The sequence below is a fragment of the Oncorhynchus tshawytscha genome, linkage group LG29 (assembly GCF_018296145.1).
Source record: "Oncorhynchus tshawytscha isolate Ot180627B linkage group LG29, Otsh_v2.0, whole genome shotgun sequence".
NCBI lineage: Eukaryota > Metazoa > Chordata > Actinopteri > Salmoniformes > Salmonidae > Oncorhynchus > Oncorhynchus tshawytscha.
Genome location: NC_056457.1, coordinates 24,959,373 through 24,984,291, shown reverse-complemented (window position 1 = coordinate 24,984,291; position 24,919 = coordinate 24,959,373). Strand labels below are relative to the sequence as shown.

Here is a 24,919-nt window from a genome sequence, read left to right as displayed (position 1 = left end):
CATCATTGCGTTATGACCAACGCCCGGAGGGGAACGCACCCAAACCAGAAACCTAAGAATATTACAGTCCTTTAGCCCTCCATTACACATATCTGTAAACTGACCATCATTTCCTTATAACTATACGGCACAAAATGCTTACAATTTGGAGTCTGAAAATGACCTCCCTAAACATTGGTCCTTCTTGACTGTCAGGTACTCATCGCAGCTGGTGATATCACCTAGATAGAAAAAATAAAGGGAAAGTCAATAAGAACATAGGACCCAATGCCAAGAACACAGAACATTGAGACAGATTTCGCCGGATGTATAAATGTGAAGCATCTGTTTCGCGTTTTCCTCTCACTACCAAATATGGTGACGAGAGGAAGCCCTTTGGGCGGTAGTGGGAGAAGATTTTGACATTCTGAACATTCTCATCAATGAAACATTTGATCTCCCTACAGTTTTCTGTTTCCAAAACTAGAATCATTCCACTCTGTTACAAAGTTTGGTAGACTTGACTTACCTAATTGTTTATAGAGAAGACTTTGCTTAGGACAAGTGCACTAGATAGTGGGTGTTTTCCAATGAACGTCATGCATATTCAAATGGTCCTCATCCTCTTGGCGATAGCTAGCTTGCTTCTCCCAAGTAGATATCTAGCTAAATCACAACTCCCAAAGAACAGACAAAAACGTACTTGGCTTATATAGCTAGAAATCGATGTCTTTGCATGTTTTGCCACTATTAGTACTGCGTCTGTGAATCAACTTTTTATAACGATAAGAAACATGTCATCAATAAATACCTTGTTTAGTGTAAAATGTTATCAGTGATTTTGTTTAGGGCGAGGAGAAGCAATAAATAAAAATACATCATTATGCAAGGCTAATTTCCAACTTGATTATTCAATTGTAGAGCTGGAATCTCGTGTTTCTTGTCAAAGATACTGATAACTGCTGCAATTATTATGAATATGAGGCTGTGTAGCAATCGGCTGCAATGCAGTCAAGAAAAAGGGAGAAATCCTTTTTCCAGTTTCCAACAGGTGTTGAAAGGTATGTAATGTTTTTATCATTTACATTTTTTTTACTTAACCTTTATTAAATGGCCAAACCCGGACGACGCTGGGCCAGTTGTGCGCCTCCTTATAGGACTCCCAATCACGGCCGAATGTGATTCAGCCTGGATTCAAACCAGGGACTGTCGTGTCACCTCTTGCACTGAGATGCTGTGCCTTAGACTGCAATGCCACTCGGGAAGGTAATGTATAGGTGTGTAATAAATAATGAGACAATGCATTTTAAAGTAACTATTGCATGGTGAGGCACATGTCATTGATTGTGCAATCAGTAGTGTGCTGTATCCATGACTACATCTTTGCCAAGAAGGGTTATGGTTGATTTACCTTAATGTTTCACAAGAGTCAGACAGAGAAAGATGAGCAGACAAAGAGCGTGCATGCAAGAAAGAGGCAGGCAAAGAGAAAGACACAAAGCGAGATGGAGAGACAGCCAGAGAGAGACTGAGAAAGAAAAACCGAGAGAGAGCCAAAGCAAGAGATTCAGAGGGAGAGAGAGAGCCAAAGAGAGAGCTTGACACATTGGAAAGAATACAAAAACCGAGTAAACTAGAATGCTATTTGGCCCTAAAGAGAAAGTACAGTGAAAGAATACCTGACCACTGTGACTGACCCAAAATGAAGGAAAGCTTTGACTATGTACAGACTCAGTGAGCATAGCCTTTCCATTGAGAGGCTGCCATAGGCAGACCTGGCTCTCAAGAAAAGACACTGTGCACACTGCCCACAAATGAGGTGGAAACTGAGCTTTTATTTTACCAGGTAAGTTAACTGCGAATACATTCTCATTTACAGCAACGACCTGGGGAATAGTTACAGGGGAGAGGGGGGGGATGAATGAGGCAATTTATATTTAACCATAATGACATTTGAAATGTATTTTATTATTTTGGAACTTTTGTGAGTGTAATGTTTATTTCACTTTCATTTTCTGTTTCACTTGCTTTGGCAATGTAAACATGTTTCCCATACATATAAATCCATTTGAAATTGAGAGCCAGAGAGAGAACTACAGAGCCAGAGAGAGAACTACAGAGCCAGTGAGCGGGAGACAGCCAGAGAGCAAAAGCCGTAGAGACAGGCAGCCAGCGAGAGAAGGAGACAGACCGACAGTGCAGAGCCTCACCTGTTTTGAGCCCCACATTTTTAGCAAAAAAATAATAAATAAATAACAGGTCTTGCCTGTTTTGCATGTTACTTTGGCAGTAATGCGTGTCACATCAGTTTGCAAACAATGTACAAAAAAAGATATATATAATTGAGTTAATTAAGCCGCATACAAACATGGTCTCTTTATTTTATTTTTTCTTAAGGCAGCTCAAAAATGCCAGCGTTTCAGCCTAGCTCAGTGCTTTCTGTGGTGGTGGGTCAAGCCAGCAGAAAATACAGAGCTTTGCGCTGTGATTGGCTCTGTGTTCTGTCACTCATGGGGAAGCTACGTCACCGCAAAGTGTAAGGTGATATACCTCGGAAATTCTAGCCCTTTGGCTACTGACATAGCGTTACATTAAAGTGCCCATCCAAGAAGGCTCAAGGTCATTGGCCACAGATAAAATAATGTGATTTGACGTCATTTTATGTACAGTAGCCTTGATTGGACTGATCATGTCAAAATCATACTTTCAAAATCATAGCTAGCAGTCATCATCATGAATCAAGTCGACAATCTACTGGCAAATCCTTTTCAATCCTTGTCATATGAAGAGAAATTATAGATAAAACGTATTGGTGCTCATCGGTTTAAGGGTCTCTTTTCATAGTTTAAAATGATAAACATTGGCCATGCTGTCAAAGCACAATTTGTACTGAGCTCAAAACAACTTTAACTAGGAACTGCAAAATCTGACTTTAGTGAGTTCAAGACAACTGGGAACTCAGGGAGGAAAAACTAGCTACGACTGGGAAAATATATGTTTTGAACTTTCATCCAACTCAGAATTGTAAATGGGGAATCAGGCCTCTTTCCTGAAGATCACTGACGTCGTCATGAGTCTAGATTTCTTTCTCCCCCTGAGTTCCCAGTTGTCATGAAAGCACCATCAATCCAGAGAATGCCAGACTTTGATAAAGTTTGATAACAAAATTTGCCCACGAAGCACCGCCACACCACCTTCCTGTTCAAGTGAACACAGCACAACAAGGTGAGTCCAAACATGTATTGTATGCTGCTGCATAAACTATGTAATATGCCAGGGAGATATTTATACTGTAGCTAAGAAATTAATACAAAGTGTCTGTTGTGTAGTAAGCTGTTAGTAGCCCATGTGCCTCACCCTAACCATTTGGTCTATTTTTCACCTCTTAATTTCGCCTACTGTTCTGATTTGGTGCACAAGTAGCCTATAACCTGTTTTTGAAAAATGTAATCATCGACTATTGTAAGCTGTCATTGTCTGCTTATATGCCCCCTTTATTTATTCCACGGTTCTGACTTGGTGTACAGGAAGAACACTAAGAACGGTCCATTTTCTGAATTCTGTCGCTGTAAATTTCAAAAGTGCTGAACAAATTGTCCTATTGACTACGTCCGTCCTAGCTTGCTCATTGTCTTAATTGAAATTACAGATTGCCTTTTATCCACTTGTCGTCCCTTTATAACAGTTTGTACATCTCAATTGTCAGTAGAAACCACATTTGTTTAAGCAAGTCAGTCATGTCAGCTTTTTTTTTTTAATGCAGTACATGAGGCTGAACTGTTTCGCTGCCAGACAAGGCTCCGCTGATAGCCAGGTGTAGCAGTGGTATAGTGCAATTAATGTGTTGTTGTGTAGTGGCTTTGCTGGCATGCATCCTACTTCATATATTTTTTTTTGTCCCACCAAGATTTGCATGCTAAAATCGCAACTGGTTAAGACTACTGTATCATTGTAGATTTATCTGATGAGCAAGGTGTCTGTGGCTCTAGTGGCAATGAGTCAGATGTCTACAGAATAGTTAGAACCGGTCTATACTAATACACACACACACTTTTCTATCTTATATGATTTAGTTTCTTTAACAATCCCAATGCCTAGGCTTAAAGAGGATATTTTAGTACACAAGCATTAGTAAGGTTTACTAGAAAATGCCCTCACACTCTGCAGCAGCACGTCAGCCACGCCTGTGTGTTCGTTCTCACAGACATACGTCAGCTCTGTCTCCCGTCGGCTTGGACATTGAGCAAACAGTTCGATGTCGGCCCGGCCTTGATGAGGAAGTCGACCACCTTCAGGGTACCCCATCAGCAGGCCAGTCAGGGCGGTCTCCTGGGCCTCACCTGTCTGACCATTGATGTTGGCACCTGCAGACAACAGAGGGAGGATATAAGAGGGTTCTGCTTGGAACACACTTTAAAGTACCAATCTATTCCCACTGTTGGCTATTTCAATTTGTTTTGGAAAGGCCAAAAAGCCATCAACTCAATAAGTTTGAAACTGTATCTGAATATAACTTTATTTTGTTTCCAAAAGAGGGGTTTGATATTTTGCCTCAACACTGAGCTTTGATAGTAAATATGGTAGGTAAAGTCGTTCAACAAAACGACTACCTAGGATAGGAGTGCGTGACTGGCAGGGGGCTACCTAGGATAGGAGTGCGTGACTGGCAGGGGGCTACCTAGGATAGGAGTGTGTGACTGGCAGGGGGCTACCTAGGATAGGAGTGAGTGACTGGCAGGGGCTAGCTAGGATAGGAGTGGGCGAGTGCCTGGCAGGGGGCTGGCTAGGATAAAAGTTGGCGAGTGCCTGGCAGGGGGCTACCATCTCCTCTTGGCCCTCTCATGCAGCCTCCATGAGTAGAGTGTATCCTTCATTGATCTCCAGGTTTGCGCACCTCTCAATCAGCAGGGCAGCCAGCTATACGCGTGTGTGTGTCCCACACAAGCCGCCAAAAGATTCAGCAGGCATGTTGACCTGTGCCCCTTCTGTCCAACAGCAGCCAGTATCTGTGTGTGTACTCAACATACAATCTTCCATGAGTGCTGTGTGCATCTCATCAGCCCCTGCCTCTAACAGGAAACGCCATGTCTAGGTGCGTCTGGACAAGAGGAACAATGATAAACAATGCTCTGGGTGCTTCTTCCTTACAATTACATTTCCTGTTTTAACATTCCCTCTTTGTCAACAGAAGTGACAATATTAGATCACTAATGCAATGTGTCAGATGTCTCCTGTGTGGATTTGTACAGTGTTACACAGGGAGTGATGGACACCTTTGCTGATGAGGAACTGAACACACGTGTCCCCCTCTGCAGTCATCAGAGGGATTCTGGTTGTAAGACAAATAGCAGTGAGTGAAGTGGACACGGAAACTCATGAGCAGCAATGTATTCAGATGATTTCCGGCGCCGACAGAGATGGCCGCCTCGCTTCGCGTTCCTAGGAAACTATTCAGAGAGAGAGAGACATGGTAGACAGCATGTGCATGACTGAATAGGTTAAAGTGGCAATATGTAACTTATTGGGCGACACAACCAAATGTTAGTTATAGATCTGTCATTCTCATTGAAAGCAAGTCTAAGACGCAGTAGATCTGTTATGCTATTTCTATGCTTACCGTTTTTGCATATTTTACTTTCGGTTTGTACACCAGATTCAAAAAGCTGAAAATACAATATTTTTGGTTTTGGAAATATATTTCACAGAGGTTTAAATGGTACAATGCTTCTCTACACTAGATTATTGTCGCAAACTGTAATTAGGCAAACTTTTAAAATTTTAGCAACCAGAAAATGGACAAACAACTAGCTACAGTTTAAGTCGGAAGTTTACATACACTTAGGTTGGAGTCATTAAACCTCGTTTTTCAACCACTCCACAAATGTCTTGTTAACAAACTATAGTTTTGGAAAGTTGGTTAGGGCATCTACTTTGTGCATGACACAAGTCATTTTTCCAACAATTGTTTACAGACCGATTATTTCACTTTATCACAATTCCAGTGGGTCAGAAGTTTACATGCACTAAGTTGACTGTGCATTTAAACAGCTTGGAAAATTCCAGAAAATGTCATGGCTTTAGAAGCTTCTGATAGGCTAATTGAGATCATTTGAGTCAATTGGAGGTGTACCTGTGGATGTATTTCAAGGCCTACCTTCAAACTCAGTGCCTCTTTACTTGACATCATGGGAAAATCAACATAAATCAGCCAAGACCTCAAAAAAATGGCAGACTTCCACAAGTCTGGTTCATCCTTGGGAGCAAATTCCAAACACCTGAAGGTAACACGTTCAACTGTATAAACAATAGTACACAAGTATAAACACCATGGGACCACGCAGCCGTCATACCGCTCAGGAAAGAGCCGCGTTATCTCTCCTAGAGATTAACGTACTTTAGTGTGAAAAGTGCAAATCAATCCCAGAATAACAGCAAAGGACCTTGTGAAGTTGCTGGAGGAACCAGGTACAAAAGTAGCTATATCCACAGTAAAACGAGTCCTATATCGACATAACCTGAAAGGCCACTCAGCAAGGAAGAAGCCACTACTCCAAAACCACCATTAAAAAAGCCAGACTATGGTTTGCAACTGCACATTGGGACAAAGATTGTACTTTTTGGAGAAATGTCCTCTGGTCTGATGAAAAAAAAAAAAGAGAACTGTTTGGCTGTAATGACCATCGTTATGTTTGGAGGAAAAAGGGGGAGGCTTGCAAGCCGAAGAACACCATCCCAACCATGAAGCACGGGGGTGGCAGCATCATGTTGTGGGGGTGCTTTGCTGCAGGAGGGACTGGTGCACTTCATGAAATAAATAATAAAATAAAATAATGGACAACACTTAGGCTTCTATTTCCAGCTTATACATACTACATACATTTTACAATAGTTATATTTTGTTTGTTTATAGTCCCATCTTTCAGCTACCCTTAACTGGATGGTCTTCAGATAGAAGTTTTGATTTAATATTTGCCGTATAAACTCAGCAAAAAAAGAAACGACCCTGTCTTTCAAAGATAATTCGTAAAATCCAAATACCTTCACAGATCTTCATTGTAAAGGATTTAAACACCGTTTCCCATGCTTGTTCAATTAACCATGAACAATTAATGAACATGCACCTGTGGAACGGTCGTTAAGACACTAACAGCTTACAGACGATAGGTAATTAATGTCACGTATGAAAACTTAGGACACTAAAGAGGTCTTTCTGCTGACTCTGAAAAACACCAAAAGAAAGATACCCAGGGCCCCTGCTCATCTGCGTGAACGTGCCTTAGGCATGCTGCAAGGAGGCTGCAGATGTGGCCAGGGCAATAAATTGCAATGTCCGTACTGTGAGACGCCTAAGACAGCGCTACAGGGAGACCGGATGGACAGCTCATCGTCCTCCCAGTGACAGACCACGTTTAACACCTGCACCGGATCGGTACATCCGGATCGGTACCCTTCCTGCAGGCTCCTCCTGACATGACCCTCCAGCATGACAATGCCACCAGCCATACTGCTCGTTCTGTGCATTATTTCCTGCAAGACAGGAATGTCAGCGACGAGCCCGGATCTCAATCCCATTGAGCACGTATGGGACCTATTGGATCAGAGGGTGAGGGCTAGGGCCATTCCCCCAGAAATGTCTGGGAACTTGCAGGTGCCTTGGTGGAAGAGTGGGGTAACCTCTCACAGCAAGAACTGGCAAATCTGGTGCAGTCCAGGAGGAAATGCACTGCAGTACTTAATGCAGCTGGTGTCCACACCAGAGATACTGACTGTTTGATTTTGACCGCCCCTTTTGTTTCAGGGTCACATTATTAAATTTCTGTTAGTCACATGTCTGTGGAACTTGTTCAGTTTATATGTATCAGTTGTTGAATCTTGTTATGTTCATACAAATATTTACACATGTTAAGTTTGCTGAAAATAAATGCAGTTGACAGTGAGAGAACGTTACTTTTTTTTGCTGTGTTTACACTACCGGTCAAACGTTTTCGAACACCTACTCATTCCAGGGTTTCTTTTATTTTTACTATTTTCTACATTGTAGAATATTAGTGAAGGCAACAAAACTATGAAATAACACATGGAATCATGTAGTAACCAAAAAAAGTGTTAAACAAATCCAAATATATTTGATATTCTTCAAATAGCCACCCTTTGCCTTGATGACAGCTTTGTGCACACTTGGCATTCTCTCAACCAGCTTCATGAAGTAGTCACCTGGAATGCATTTCAATTAACAGGTGTGGCTTCTTAAAAGTTACTGTGTTTGAGCCAATCGGTTGTGTTGTGACAAGGTAAGGGGGGTATACCGATGATAGCCCTATTTGGTAAAAGACCAGGTCCATATTGTGGCAAGAACAGCTCAAATAAGCAAAGAGAAACAAAGTAATGATGGACTGTCAAGACATGAAGGTCAGTCAATAAGGAACATTTCAAGAACTTTTAAAGTTTCTTCATGTGCAATCGCAAAAACCATCAAGTACTATAAACTGTCTCTCATGAGGACCTCCACAGGAAAGGAAAACCCAGAGTTACCACTGCTGCAGAGGATATGTTCATTAGTTACCAAGCTTCAGAAATTGCAAACCAAATGATTGCTTCAGAGTTCAGACAGATCTCAACATCAACTGTTCAGAGTAGACTGTGAATCAGGCCTTCATGGTCGAATTGCTGCAAAAAAACTAAAGGACACCAATAAGAAGAAGACTTGCTTGGGCCAAGAAACACCAGAAATGGACATTAGACTGGTGAAAATGTGTCCGTTGGTCTGTAGTCAAAATTGGAGATTTTTGTTCCAATCGCCGTGTCTTTGTGAGATGCGGTGTGTGTGAACGGATGATCTCTCTGAATGTGTATTTCCCCATTGTAAAGCATGGAGGAGGTGGTGTTATGGTGCTTTGCTGGTGACACTGTCTGATTTATTTAGAATTCAAGGCACACTTAACCAGCATGGCTACCACAGCATTCTGCAGCAATACACCATCTGGTTTGGGCTTTTTATTTTAACTAGGCAAGTCCGTTAAGAACAAATTCTTATTTACAATGACAGCCTACCGGGAACAGTGGGTTAACTGCCTTGTTCAGGGGCAGAATGACAGATATTTACCTTGTCAGCTCAGGGATTCAATCCAGCAACCTTTTGGTTACTGGCCCAACGCTCTTCCTACCACCCCAGCAGCTTAGTCCAACCATAATTTGTTTTTCAACAGGACAATGACATAAAACACCTCCAGGCTGTGTAAAGGGCTATTTTTACCAAGGAAAGTGATGGAGTGCTGCAGAGTAGACTGTGTGATGACTTGGCTTCCACAATCCCCATACCTCAACCAAATTGAGATGGTTTGGGATGAGTCGGACCGCAGAGTGAAGGAAAAGCAGCGAACTAATGCTAAGCACACGTGGGAACTCCTTCAAGACTGTTGGAAAAGCATTCCAGGTAAAAGCTGGTTGAGCGAATGCCAAGAGTGTGCAAAGCTGTCATCAAGGCAAAGGGTGGCTATTTGAAGAATCTCAAATATAAAATATTTTGATTTGTTTAACACTTTGGTTACTACATGATTCCATGTGTGTTATTTCATTGTTTTGATGTCTTCACTATTCTACAATGTAGAAAATAATAAAAAGAAAGAAAAACCCTTTAATGAGTAGGTGTTCTAAAACTTTTGACCGGTAGTGTGTTTTTCAACTGTGCTGTGATGTTTCACAAAAGTTCTGAACCTTTCCAATGTCATAGTTTCTAAAGATTGTAAAATAAAGAAACATTTTTGCTTAAGTTTATTATATTATTGATCGATTGACTAGTACTTCAAATCACCCAATAGTGCTATTTGCAGAGTTAGCTCCAGGTAAATGTTGCAATTCTTCAGCCATTCCTGAACCTGCGACCAAAAACAAGCTAAGCAAATGATCTAATGATTCTCTTCGCAGAAAAATCTGCGGAGCTGGGATTGCTGTGTCCTCCATATACAGAATATAACATTCTATTGTTTGCAAGAATTTTATATAATAGCTTACACTGAAACTGTTTTGAATCTGACGTCGTTTTGTGTATCAGTTCATAAACCATGTACCAAAGAATCAGTATATCAAATCTCTACAACGATTTTGCAATCTATATGGCACAGCTGTCAATTTTTAGGTCTTTTTTAAATAAATAAAAAAGTATACCAGTTTCATTTATCACAATTTTCTTAAACCAATTTGGGTCTTTAATGCAGGGCCGACAGACAAGTTCCTTACTTCCTGCCACTTGCCTCGTCCATTTTTGCGGTAATGCTGCAATTAGTTAGTTGTAAATTTGGGTAGAGCAGACATTTCCATATATTGTCGTTATAAGCTTTTTGTGCGTATGTAACATTTCTGGGATCTTTTATTTCAGCTCATGAATCATGGAACCAACACGTTTTACATTTTTGTTCTGTGTAGTTTAACACCATCTCCTCTAATTTGCTCATGAAACAGCAATTCAAGAAAATCTAAATGCATATTCCAATTTAAACTGATTGAGACCAAATGATTGGCATGCAGACACAGTTTGAATATTTCACTGGTGAAACCTGAATAATTATCATTCACGATTGACAGTCCAGGGCATCATCACTATTTTGAAGTTGGGTAAGCCTAACTTAGTGTTTGCAGATATTAAAAAATATAACGTTTTGAGACAAAAGGCAGATGTTGCAATTGGAGGATGAATTTTATGCATATTCTATAATGATATTCAATATGTCGGTACAAATGGAGAAATGTGATTTCTTTGCATTGCCCTACGGGTGGTGGTTACAATGACCAGGGAAAATCCAGCCTGTTGTCCCCCATTTCGGTATTTTAAATGTGCTCGTCCTAACTGCATTCAGAGATCAACTCTGCAAACTTGTCTGTCTTATAGGTGATAAAAACAGACCATTTTCGCTGGATATCCGTCTGTATCACAGTTAGCTCTGTAATTTTGTACCTTTTTGTGTTTATTACGTTGGCAACAGGCCCGGTTTCCTCCATTTGATTATGTGTTTATAAAGCTAAATGCTGTTCTCTTCGTTGACTGTCACTTATCTCAGTGAATGATAAACTTTCCCTATTGACTCGCTGTTCTTGGTTTTGAATCTGAAATGTTTCTTCTGGCCAGGAACTGGCTAAATATGAAGAAATGGAAGGCCAAGTGAAACTGACTGAGGAAAGTGAGTCTGAATGAAACTAAAGCATTTCTGTCTTGGTCACCGTGTGATTGACTGCTGTGCATAGATTATAAGGCATTTCTAACATTGTAAAAACAGATCTCCTCGAGGACGGATTCGGTGACAACCCATTATACCACTGCGTCATGGCAGAAGTCCCCAGTGAGCCGCAGAGCAACAACGGTAAGAGATTCTGTATATCAAATGATCTTGTCTATTCCCTGGATCACACCTGTCCATCTCAGGATTGGATGGATGTGTTGAGTGTGACAGACCGGTATTGTATTATAGCAAACTATATCTGATGGGCTTGACTGAAACGGTGCCTCTCCTAAGCATAGAAGAACGTGTGGTGTGTAGCTACTGATCCTAGGCCAAACATAAATCAAACCTGTAATTAGGGCTGTTACGGTGACCATATTACCGCCACACCTGCAGCCATGAGTCATGATGGCAGTCAAATCCATGTGACGATATTTAGGCTTCTCAAGCTCTGATTCTGCTGATGGTCATTAGTAGCCTACCAAACTTGCTAATTGCCTGGTACTAGGGCAGTCTATTGTCCCTCTAACCATTCTGACATCAATGCAAATGTGATCGAAAATCTAATCAAAAACTTAGAGTTCATGAGTTCATGTTGCGCAACATTTCTATAGGCTATGCACTTGAGTGAGAAAACAGAGTGATGGCCTCTACTGAAAAGAGGAAGATCAGCTTTCTATTGGCTAGGCCTACTATATTTATTTCTCAACATTCCTAATATCAAGCGCATTGCTTCTCTGTCCAACAGGAGTATAGCCTACCTGGCTGGCATGAAAATTAACCATGGGAAAAGCGTCCTCCATTCCCTATTTAAGTGCATAGATGACATGCATCATAATGGTCCATTCTAAATCAAAACAAATTTCACACATACATTATTTAGTGTATGTAAAGACTAAATTAAATCAAGAACAGTCTGATAGGTGCCACTATTAGCCTACCACTTGTGAATGATGCCCAGCTTGTGTGCAGTAAGGCAATAAACTGTGCATCCCTTTTTTGGGGGGGGGAAACTTTTTCAAATCCTACTGTAGTTGCACACCTCATGTAGCCTAGCTCATAGACCCATATGTTTAAGGTTTGTACCACAACTAATGTGGCCAAATAATAACTTCTTTACAACTGGTGTAGAGCCTAACTGGCATGCATACGCAGCGCTTGAGGAAGAATTTTCACCATAAAAATGCACCTTTTTATAATAAAATAAATACATGCATAATTGCATTTTGCGGTTACTTTTGAGAATTGAATTTTTAAAAGTTTTTTTCTGAGGTCTTGGCTGATTTCTTTTGATTTTCCCATGATGTCAAGCAAAGAAGCACTGAGTTTGAAGGTAGGCCTTGAAATACATTGTTACGGTTTTCTAGTGGTGATGAAGGAGAGTCGGACCAAACTGCAGCGTGTCGATTGCGATCCATATTTATTAAACAAAACGTAAACACGACTAAACACTAAACACTACAAAACAATAAACGTAATGAAAACGTAATGAAAACAGCCTATCTAGTGCAAACTAACAGAGAGTACAAGTAAGACACTAAGGACAATCACCCACGACAAACTCAAAGAATATGGCTGCCTAAATATGGTTCCCAATCAGAGACAACGATAAGCATCTGCCTCTGATTGAGAACCACTCCAGACAGCCATAGACTTTGCTAGATAACCCACTAAGCTACAATCCCAATACCACCACCAAAACCCCAAGACAAACACACCACAATTACAAAAACCCCATGCCACACCCTGGCCTGACCAAATACATAAAGATAAACACAAAATACTTTGACCAGGGCGTGACATAGGTACACCTCCAATTGAGTCAAATGATGTCAATTAGCCTATCAGAAGCTTCTAAAGCCATTTGCTGGAATTTTCCAAGCTCTTTAAAAGCACAGTCAACTTAGTGTATGTAAACTTCTGACCCACTGGAATTGTGATACAGTGAATTATAAGTGAAATAATCTGTCTGTAAACAATAGTTGGAAAAATTACTTGTGTCATGCACAAATAGATGTCCTAACCGACTTGCCAAAAATATAGTTTGTTAACAAGAAATTTGTGGAGTTGTTGAATAACGAGTTTTAATGACTCCAACATAAGTGTATGTAAACTTCAGACTTCAACTGTACATATTACCTCAATTACCTCGATTAACCAGTGCCCCCGCACATTGACTCTGTACTGGATCCCCCTGTATATAGCCTCGCTACTGTTATTTTATTGTTTATTTTATTGTTGCTCCTTAATTATTTGTTATATTTCTATTTTATTATTTACTTATTTTTAATTAAAACTGCATTGTCGGTTAAGGGCTTGTAAGTAAGCATTTCACTAAGGTGTTGTATTAGGCGCATGTGACATGTAACATTTGATTTGATTTGAACACTCACTACTGAATTCCAAATTGCCTCTGGAAGCAACGTCAGCACAAGAACTGTTGGTCGGGAGCTTCATGGTGTAAAGATCGATGCCATTGGAACATTTGTGCTTATAGCCTACTGCCATCTGCACATCGCTGCACTTATGTAACGAAATAAACTGTTAGGTGATAGCATTTTAAGCTAAACATTTTGCTCTGTTGCATCCGCCTCATTGCTTAAAGCTTTTTTGATGCTAGTGGTTGTATTCATTTGGGATCTATTGCATCACACAACTGTCCCAGGCTATGTTTGGAATATTTTTTTCTCACACAGAATAGGTCAACGTTTGTGCTATGGGGGATAGTAGATTGACATAGGCAAGTGCTTTTGCGGTTTGTTAGGCCTACTCATCTTGCTGGCTGACTAAAAGTAAATGTGGATAGTTCTTCCTATATCTTCAATGTGCGCCTCGGAATTGGATAAGGATGCATGCAGTTGTGTGCCTGATGTGTGTCTTCACTTGTAGCCTCTGAGAAAGACCCGATAACGTGATAGGCCGAGAGAGCCATGTAAGTGAGATGTGCTTCGGAGCACGCAGCCGGGAGAAGGGAATTATAATTATTATATTCAGCCCAAGGGCACAACGGCCTCAGGCCGCAAAAGGCATGGATGTATTTAGGGGGTATTATGGCCACAGAATGTGGAAGCAGCTGGGAAATTCGAGGCATTATCAAGTGTTTGTCAAATTGTCAATGAGAGGCTGATGAAATGTGTGCAGCCTGCACAAATAACAAAGCAGAACTCATGCCTTTTTAATGGAACTTTTTTCAAATCATCATTAGTTGCTTCATGCAACCTTGGAATATATCAAAAATACAAACGTTGAGTTATATGTTTTCATCACAACTAAAGTTTAATTTAAAAAATATAAATTAAGCATATAGGAATACCTGTTTTTGTTAACAGCTCAACACAGAATAGCCGCATGTACGCACTCCCCCAGAAATCTTTGAGAAAACATTTTCTATTTTATTCAGCTATGTTCAATTGAATTCTTCATATTATAAAATAAAATAATCCCATGGAATTCTAAGCAAATCTTGTCTGCTAAATGAACTAGTGTAGCCCACAGCCATATGACATACCCAGGTCAGGACCTAACATAAGGACAAGGTGTATGCTAATCTGTTCTTTTGAAATAGACTACATTTTCTTCATATCATGTTTCTTTAGACCAGTCTAAAATACATAGATGTATTGTGATGGTGTACACTATATTCCATGGATTTGTTAGACTTTTTCAAATGTAGATGTTCTTAAGGTCAGCATCAGTGGCATGTAGGCTATGCGTGGAAGCCAGGAGATGCTAAATGCGTTTTGTTAATTAACGGTCAAGTACCAGTTATTTGCTTGACAATCACCAGCTGACAAGATTTAATGACAGCCACAGTCCTCACTGTTAGCCCAGTGTGTACTGCCCTCACTGTTAGCCCAGTGTGTACAGTCCTTACTGTTAGCCCAGTGTGTACAGTCGTTGCTGTTAGCCCAGTGTGTACAGTCCTTGCTGTTAGCCCAGTGTGTACAGTCCTTGCTGTTAGCCCAGTGTGTACAGTCCTTGCTGTTAGCCCAGTGTGTACAGTGCCCTTGCTGTTAGCCCAGTGTGTACTGCCCTTGCTGTTAGCCCAGTGTGTACAGTTCTTACTGTTAGCCCAGTGTGTACAGTCCTTGCTGTTAGCCCAGTGTGTACAGTCCTTGCTGTTAGCCCAGTGTGTACAGTCCTTGCTGTTAGCCCAGTGTGTACAGTCCTTACTGTTAGCCCAGTGTGTACAGTCCTTACTGTTAGCCCAGTGTGTACAGTCCTTACTGTTAGCCCAGTGTGTACAGTCCTTACTGTTAGCCCAGTGTGTACAGTCCTTACTGTTAGCCCAGTGTGTACAGTCCTTACTCGATACAGAGACACCTTTTTCCTTACAACAGTTACAGTGCATTCGGAAAGGACTCGCACTCCTTGACTTTTTCCACTTGTTCTAAAATGGATTAAACTATTAAACTAACTTTTCCCCTCACCAATCTGCACACAATACCCCATAATGACAGTTTCTTGGCAATTTCTCACATGGAATAGCCTTAATTTCTCAGAACAAGAATAGACTGACGAGTTTCAGAAGAAAGTTCTTTGTTTCTGGCCATTTTGAGCCTGCAATCAAACCCACAAATGTTGACGCTCCAGATACTCAACTAGTCTAAAGAAGACCAGTTTTAGTGCTTCTTTAATTAGCACAACAATTTTCAGCTGTGCTAACATAATTGCAAAAGGGTTATCTAATGATCAATTAGCCTTTTAAAATTATAAACTTGGATTAGCGAACACAACGTGCCATTGGAACACTGAGTGATGGTTGCTGATGATGGGCCTCTGTTCACCTATGTAGATATTCCATTAAAAATCAGCCGTTTCCAGCTACAATCGTGTGGGTTTACTTCTGTGTGTCCAGCTCCTGTGGTGATTGGGTTTGCCATGTACTACTTCACCTATGACCCCTGGATCGGCAAGCTGCTTTACTTGGAAGACTTCTTTGTCATGGAAGAGTACAGGGGTAAGCAAAGTAACTATTTTCCTCTCCTACTCTGTCGCTCTCTTTCCTCTCTGACCTGACCAGTAACCATAATCTCTCCTTCTCTGTCATCCTTCCACCAGAGATCGGCATCGGCTCAGAGATCCTCAAGCTCCTCAGTGACGTGAGTAATTTAGGAGTTATGACCCTGTAAACATAGTAAAAACTAGATGGTATCCACAGACAAACATTGGCAGTAGAATGGCCTTACTGAAGAGCTGTGACTTTCAACGTGGCAGAGTCATAGGATGCCACCTTTCCAAATGTCTACCCTGCTAGAGCTGCCCTGGTCAACTGTAAGTGCTGTTATTGTAATGTGGAAAGGTCTAGGAGCAACAACGGCTCAACTGCGACATGGTAGGCCACAAGCTCACAGAACGGGACTGCTGAATGCTGAAATCGTCTGTCCTTGGTTTCAACATTCACTACTGAGTTCCCAACTGCTTCTGGAAGCAACATCCGCACAAGATCTGTTCGTCAGGAGCTTCATGAAATAGGTTTCCATGGCCGAGCAGCCGCACACAAGCCTAAGATCACCATGCCCAATGCCAAGCGTCAGCTGGAGTGGTGTAAACCTCACCACCATTGGACTCTGGAGCAATGGAATCGTGTTCTCTGGAGTGATGAATCACACTTCACCATCTGCCAGTCCTACGGACAAATTTGGCTTAGACGGGTGCCAAGAGGACGCTACCTGCCCCAATGCATAGTGCCAACTGTAAAGTTTGATGGAGGAGGAATAAGGGTCTGGGGCTGTTTTTCATGGTTCAGGCCCCTTAGTTCCAGTGATGGGAAATCAACAACACAGCATACAATGACATTCTAGATGATTCTGTGCTTCCAACTTTGTGGCAACAGTTTGAGGAAGGCCTTCTCTTGTTTAAGCAAGACAATGCCCCTGTGCACAATGCGAGATCCATACAGAAATGGTTTGTCAAGATCGGTGTGGAAGAACTTGACTGGCCTGCACAGAGCCCTGACCTCAACCCCATCAAACACTTTTGGGTTTAATTATGTGTGCTAACACCTGCTCTCCCTTCCTCTCTCCTCCTCAGATGGCATTCGAGACTCGCTGCAACAGCATGCACTTCGTCGTCGCCAAGGACAACCAGGAGTCAATAGAGTTCTACAAGCGTCGTGGGGCGGCCGACATCACTCTAGATGAGGGATGGAGACTCTTCAAGATCAACAAGAGCTCCCTCTTCAAGATGTCCTCCGGCTCCAAAGAGTGAGCTGGCCTCAAGACACATAGAAAGATGGACAAGAGTGACAGACTTGGTCAATTTACATTACTTAATTATTTGCCTGTCTTTCACTTCAGCGGTGGGGGGTGTGACTTCTGACAGTAGATTATTATTATTATTATTATTATTATTATTATTATTATTATTATTATTATTATTATTAATTATTATTATTAAAAGGGGCATTAAACGTGTGTGTGCACCAACCCTCTCAATCTAGTCACTCATTTAGGTCACGTATTTTATCTGAAGCGTCGTTTTAGTAGTTGTAGTTTATAATCAACACACCTTAAGATTCCTAGTGTTCTCTCAGTTCTGCTAATCAACACACCTTAGGATTCCTAGTGTTCTCTCAGTTCTGCTAATCAACACACCTTAGGATTCCTAGCGTTCTCTCAGTTCTGCTAATCAACACACCTTAGGATTCCTAGCGTTCTCTCAGTTCTGCTAATCAACACACCTTAGGATTCCTAGCGTTCTCTCAGTTCTGCTAATCAACACACCTTAGGATTCCTAGCGTTCTCTCAGTTCTGCTAATCAACACCTTAGGATTCCTAGTGTTCTCTCAGTTCTGCTAATCAACACACCTTAGGATTCCTAGCGTTCTCTGTTTCATTTATTGACCAATATATTTTACTATTCTATAATAGTGATTTTTAAAATTATTTTTCTCTGTAGTTTGATTGTGTTTGTTGGTGGTTATTATGTTCTATGGTGACTGATTTCTGTGGGGCTAGGAGGGAAGTGGGGTGAGTTCATTGCTTTACAATGAAATCCCTCCCCGTCATGCTCCGTCTCTCGTGGGAGTAATTTCAGAATGGTGACGTCATCAAGAAACTTAAATAACAGCCTTGTCCTCTTTCTCCTCCATCTCTCTTGTCCCCTCTGTCATACCTTCTCTTTGTGGAAGGGGGATATGTGGTCTGTTATAACAGTCTATGGAGAGCAGAGGAGTGGAACACTGTTAGTTACTGCACTGACCTTGGAAAGGCGCCAAACTGTCACAGTATCTAATGCTCAGATACACACACATCTTAGTCAGATCTAGCAGAAACCAGGGACGTAGAAATGCATATCAGTGGGATGTCTGGTGTTCACTGACTGTATTTTGAACATTCACTGCAGCAATGCCTAAACAACAAACACATCCAGAACCCAACCCTGTAGTGGCCCAGTAGAGTTTAGAGAATATTAAAAACACTGTCTCCTGTCCTGTCCTCTCCTCCCCTTGCCCAGGCAGAGACAGATCCTCTGTGTGCTAGGAAGTGCGGAGAGTATAGGGGAGAAGAGACAGCATCCTTTATCCCCAGACAGGCCATAATATTTTCATTCTAGACTCCCATGAGCCTCGCTGAACTTCGAAACTGACTTGTTTATGTCCAGAGCTCTAAACGGTGCCCCGTTACTGACTAACCATTGGCATTTATTTAAAGACACACCAAGGAGATTAACTTTTTTATTTACAGAAGAACCTTGGTAACCTTCTATTCTAGCACACACAGGTGTTCATCACTCTGTTGTACAAATAGACACATAATCATGACCCCAGTGAGTCACAACCCCCACCGCATAAAGGTCAAGGGTCAAGTTACACCCAGAGACACTCCCACCCCCACCGATGTACCAACTTGCCTATCCCACAGTAAGTGTTGGTCGAGGAGTTGGCTAAAGCACGTCAAGATGTGGGACCAGGCCAAATAGTAACTTTCCATATGTTTTTCTATGGTTAAATGTATTAAAAAAAAATATATATATATATATATATATATATACACACACTACCTGTCAAGTTTGGACACACCTACTCATTCCAGGGTTTCTTTATTTTTACTATTTTCTACAATAATAGTGAAGACATCAAAACTATGAAATAACACATGGAATCATGTCCAACCAAAATATTTTATTTTTGAGATTCTTCAAAGTAGCCCCCTTTGCCTTGATGACAGCTTTGCACGCTATTGGAATTCTCTCAACCAGCTCCGAGGTAGTCACCTGCAATGTATTTCAATTAACAGGTGTGCCTAAAAGTTCATTTGTGGAATTTCTTTACTTCTTAATGCGTTTGAGCCAATCAGTTGTGTTGTGTCAAGGTAGGGGTGGTATGCAGAAGATGATCTTTTACCAAATAGGACTAAGTCCATATTATGGCAAGAACAGCTCAAATAAGGACAGAGAAATTACAGTCCATCATTACTTTAAGACATGAAGGTCAGTCAATCTGGAAAATTTCAAGAACTTAATGTTTTTCTTTGAGTAGGTGTCAACTTTTGACTGGTACTGTATGTTTCCAATATGTAATTTATAAATAATACAAAACATATGACTACATCATACAAACATTACTCCTGCCCACTAGCCCCCACCCCTATCACCCTTATCATGTTCTGCCACATGGCCTCAAACTACATGATTTTGTTTCTTTGTCGCCTACACACTTTCAAATTTGAGGTAATAAAGCATTTGAACTTTCCATTGGGTGAACGACAGAGTATTGGCTGATTTTCAGTTTGAGTATTGGGTGGGACCCCTTACCTTTTCCCACATTTTGTTACATTACAGCTTTATTCTAAAATCAATTCAATAGTTTTTTCCCCCTCGTCAATCTATACAGAACACCCTATAATAAAAAAGCAAAAACAGGTTTTTAGACATTTTTAAAATAAGAAAGATCGCATTTACAAGTATTCAGACCCTTTACTCGGTACTTTGAAGCAGTGATTACAGCTGAGTATTCTTGTATGATGCTACAAGCTAGGCACACCTGTATTTGTTTGGCACACCTGTATTTGGGGAGTTTCTCCCATTTCTTCTCTGCAGATCCACTCGAGCTCTGTCAGGTTGGATGGGGCACGTTGCTGCACAGCTATATTAAGGCCTCTTCAGAGATGTTCAAGTCCGGGCTCTGGCTGGGCCACTCAAGGACACTCCGAGACTTGTCCTGAAGCCACTCCTGCATTGTCTTGGTGGTGTGCTTTGGGTTGTTGTCCTGTTGGAAGGTGTACCTTCGCCCCAGTCTGAGGTCCTGAGCACTCTGGAGGAGGCTTTCATCAAGGATCTCTGTACTTGGCTCTGTTCATTTTTCCCTCGATCCTGACTAGTCTCCCAGTTCCTGCCGCTGAAAAACATCCCCTCAGCATGATGCTGCTACCACCATGCTTCACTATAGGGAGGGTTCTAGGTTTCTTCCTGACGTGATGCTTGGCATTCAACCCAACGAGTTCAAACTTGGTTTCATCACACCATAGATTCTTGTTTCTCATGGTCTGAGTCCTTTAGGTGCCTTTTGACAAACTCCAAGTGGGCTGTCATGAGCATTTTACTGAGAAGTGGCTTCCGTCTGGCCACTCTACCATAAAGGCAAGATTGGTGGAGTGCTGCAGAGATGGTTGTCCTTCTGGAAGGTTCTCCCATCTCCACAGAGGAACTCTGTTGGTCTGTCAGTGACCATCGGGTTCTTTGTCACCTCCCTGAGTAAGAGCATTGAAGATGGGTCGTGGCTGGGTCTTCCAGCATGACGACGACCCGAAACACACAGCCAAGGCAACTAAGGAGTGGCTCCATAAGAAGCATCTCAAGGTCCTGGAGTGACCGAGACCGTCTCCAGACCTGAACCCAATAGAAAATCTTTGGAGGGAGCTGAAAGTCCGTATTGCCCAGTGACAGCCCCGAAACCTGAAGGATCTGGAGATGGTCTGTATGGAGGAGTGGGCCAAAATCCCTGCTGCAGTGTGTGCAAACCTGGTCAAGAACTACAGGAAACGTATGATCTCTGTAATTGCAAACAAAGGTTTCTGTACCAAATATTAAATTCTGCTTTTCTGATGTATCAAATACTTATGTCATGCAATAAAATGCAAATAAATTACTTAAAAATCATACAATGTGATTTTCTGGATTTTTGTTTTAGATTCCGTCTCTCACAGTTGAAGTGTACCTATGATAAAAGATTACAGACCTCTACATGCTTTGTAAGTAGGAAAACCTGCAAAATCGGCAGTGTATCAAATACTTGTTCTCCCCACTGTATGTGGTGCCAAACTGGATCAGAACATGTACTGCTTTCTCAGTCAGGCAGGAGGTCACTTCCTGCTGTTGATGATCAACCCAGAACTGTGTGAGTGTTTGCCTCAAAAAGCATCTTGCTTCAATCAGCTTATTCCAGAATAAAATAATTACTTCCATTTTAACAGCAACAGTTCCAACCTTGACTTGTTTTCAACTATAACTTCTACAGTAAGATGTACAGTAGGCCAGATCATTTTTCATCTTCATCTGTACTGTTAGGGTTGCACTAAGTACAGTAGCTCACTTACTCGCTTTGGCTAACGTTAGCTAGCTATTAGGGATAGTACTGTACTCCCTTATTTCTGCTTATCATCACCTGTTAGACAACTACAACAATGCTAGCTGACTTACTTTTCCACTGTTGAAGCACTGTTTCCTGAAGCATTGTGCCCAGACAAAGAAAGTGGAGTGGTATACACCTTCAGCGATTGTAAATGGAGCTTTGTAGTATTCTATACCCTGAAGAAAGGTGAAGTATGAACTCACCCACACCTGTGAACACCTACTTATAACCTTGAACCTTATTCCCATCTTTCTCCTGATCCTTAAATCAGAGCTCATATGAGGCTGATGTTTCTGTAGATATAGTTGAACTAAAACATTAGATTGTGATTATAAAGACAGGTTAGAGTAGTCTAACAGGCTGACTACACCGCTCGCGTTGCGTGCACTGCAAAATAAATGTAGAAATCTATTTTATTCAATTGTTGCACACACAGTGGTCGCTCACACCAACTAGTGTCTGCGTTGCCAAGGGCTAAAATAGAAGTCAGTTCTATTTGTGACGCAGATCGCACTGCAAGTCCTGCCTCTCCAATCTCCTCATTGGTTTATGGAAGCAGGTACCCAAGTACCATCTCCTCATTGGTTATACCCAGGTGGGTGACTGAAAGAAGAAATGGGTTGGTGGCTGTAATGCACATCATTTATGAAAGTTGCCAATCGCAATATAAAGTCATGAGAAGAAAAATCCTGGAAGAAGGAGAGATGACTAGACACGATTCGGTTGACCGTTTTATGTGTGGATTAATTGGTGGCGTAAAAGACCTTGTGCATTTCAGGTCAAATAACAACTCTATGTTTATATCCCTGGACAAATGAGCTATTTATCCTTTGCTGGCAGTAATTAAACTTTGGGCAATTTATGTTGTTCCTACCCAGTGTGTAGGTGTTCTGATCTAACTCCCTGGGTTTACCGTCATGCTGTGGAGGTTTGGTCAGGACGTGTCGTTTTAATTTGTTCGTTTTGAGAGAATAATTACTAAGCACATCCCCGCACAAAACACATTGTGGTCGCTCCTCGTTATCTCTCAAAGTTTATATGAAACCAAGAGAGACAACGATGAGTTTGAGCTGAATCAGAACTTGTGGTTAGCTTGAGTCCATGCGCTGACAGCGGTGAGTTATGGCGAGTGAGAATGACACGTCAGTGGCTGACAGCGCATCATCTGCTGCTGGCTGCTGAACGACAGCGCTGCAGCGTGTGGGTCGCGCGAGTGATCTTCATTAAAACTGCAGAAAAACGTTCCGGTAAACCGCGAAGCACACGGGCATCTCTCTCCCACTCACGCAGCTACCATATGCCCACCACAAGGAGGCAAATGCAAATAGTTATCATCTGGGATGTTTATATTCACATGATGGGCTCAGATGGTGAGCCCAGCTTGGAGCAAAAGAGCAGCAAGGTTTCCCAGGTCTTGCCTTCCTTTCATCCTTCTTCCAAGCCAAGTCATTCACCCAGATTTTGAAACACTTGGAACCCTTGATTCTCCTCCAATGGCAATCCTGTTTCTCCTGCGCTATGTCCATGTTCAGTCTCACCTTGATTGGTAATAGAAATCAATTATATTTCATATTATTACAAATGCACATCTTATATATCGCTTGGAAGACCAGTAAATTAACAGCGGAAAATCATTTCTACCTGATCCACATCCTTCTCAGCCCATGCCTGAAGGTGGTCCTCGAGGCCTTCTGATCTGGTTTGACAACTTCCACCACATCAGGTGGAGTTTCAGTGATCTCAAAGTATGTTATACAAAAATAGCAATAGACAAAACTCACTAAGCACACTTTTATACTACAGTATATGCAATAATTGTATATACAATTGCATTGTTTACCTCCGTAAACAGCTGCAGCTCCCGTCCGTACAGCAGGCGATAGGGTGAGTACTCTGGAGGCCTAGACGCTGCTGTTGTGTGCAACGATAATTACCTTCAGATTGGCCTCCCACCATTCCTGGTACCCGTCAAGAGACTTGCCCATGGCAGTCCTGTTGGTCCGTTTATACAAACCTGGAGTCACCATACATCTACACATTATATATAAACTCACTGTACTATCAGTGTCGGGAAAAAATGAAATTACTGGAGGCCTATGTGAAACAATTCTACAACCATTACATGTTAGCTAACATTGACTCAAACCAACTAGCCTAGCGCTAACTAACGCTTAAGTCAAGCTAAATTTGGTTAGCATCAAGCTAGTGAACTGTTAAACGCTATTTTCATACAAATATTAACACTAACACATTGTGACATCACATTACCTAAACTGAGCCTTTGTTCATAGGAAATAAAACAAATTTGGATCTAAAATATTGTTGAAAAAAAGTACAGAAAGTTCGGACGCCATCTTAATCCCTTCTCTTACATGTAAACCATTAGCAACCCAGCCAAACTCAATTACTTACAATGGGGGAAAAAAACAGCCAGTGTTTCACTCGGTTAAAAATCCATTCAATTGCCTTCAAACATCAAACTCATGGACTAGGTAATTAACCATGCTACCTCAATATTTTGACTCATATTGCACATTACACAACTGACTTAATAGGGTAAAATGATGAGACGCAGAAATGTTTGTTTCAGTAGTATTCATTCTCCGAGATTGAAGAAATCTCCAAGGCAGTGTTGCCAACTCCTTAGGAAAGGAAAGTAGCTATCCTAAAAGTCGCTAAATGACATAATTGCCTAATTTGCATAATTGGCTATGTGCATGTAATTGTGATGGACGCTGTAGGAGAGAGGAATAACGTCGTGGGAGAGACAAAGTGAGTAAAAACACCCTGAATATGTTAACTGCAAATGAACTTTCTTCTGTCGATTCTTGTATATATTAATTTTTTAATAAAGTAAAACATTGAAAATATGACCATACATATCTGTGTGTGTGTGTCACATATACACATGGCATATGCTTGGGTACCACCTTAACATCTCTGATCTGCTTGCCTCAATAAATTAATGCTAGAAAACGTTATCTTTTGTTTGCATGTGAGCATGTCTTTTATTTGTCGGTCCTGTCCATGTTGAGTGATCACACATGCCTCAGCACACATAGAAGGTTACTTTGCCTGCTTGCAAATGTGTGCTAAAAGTGGAGATGTTTCATAGTATTTCTGATTATCTTAACTCCCCACCATCAATGACATG

At 41.3% G+C, this 24,919-nt stretch overlaps 1 protein-coding gene across 1 annotated transcript in view; it reads left to right on the top strand.

Annotated features, from left to right (window-relative positions):
* Positions 1-18,079, top strand: part of LOC112247552 (diamine acetyltransferase 1-like) — a 31,448-nt gene extending 13,369 nt beyond the window's left edge. Inside the window, exons 2-6 of the mRNA XM_024416362.2 lie at positions 11,102-11,153; positions 11,250-11,333; positions 16,051-16,152; positions 16,254-16,294; positions 17,226-18,079. Coding sequence (XP_024272130.1) covers positions 11,102-11,153; positions 11,250-11,333; positions 16,051-16,152; positions 16,254-16,294; positions 17,226-17,402 — 456 coding nt within the window. The 3' untranslated portion in view covers positions 17,403-18,079. The remainder of the gene's footprint in view (positions 1-11,101; positions 11,154-11,249; positions 11,334-16,050; positions 16,153-16,253; positions 16,295-17,225) is intronic.
* Positions 18,080-24,919: the final 6,840 nt, after the last annotated feature.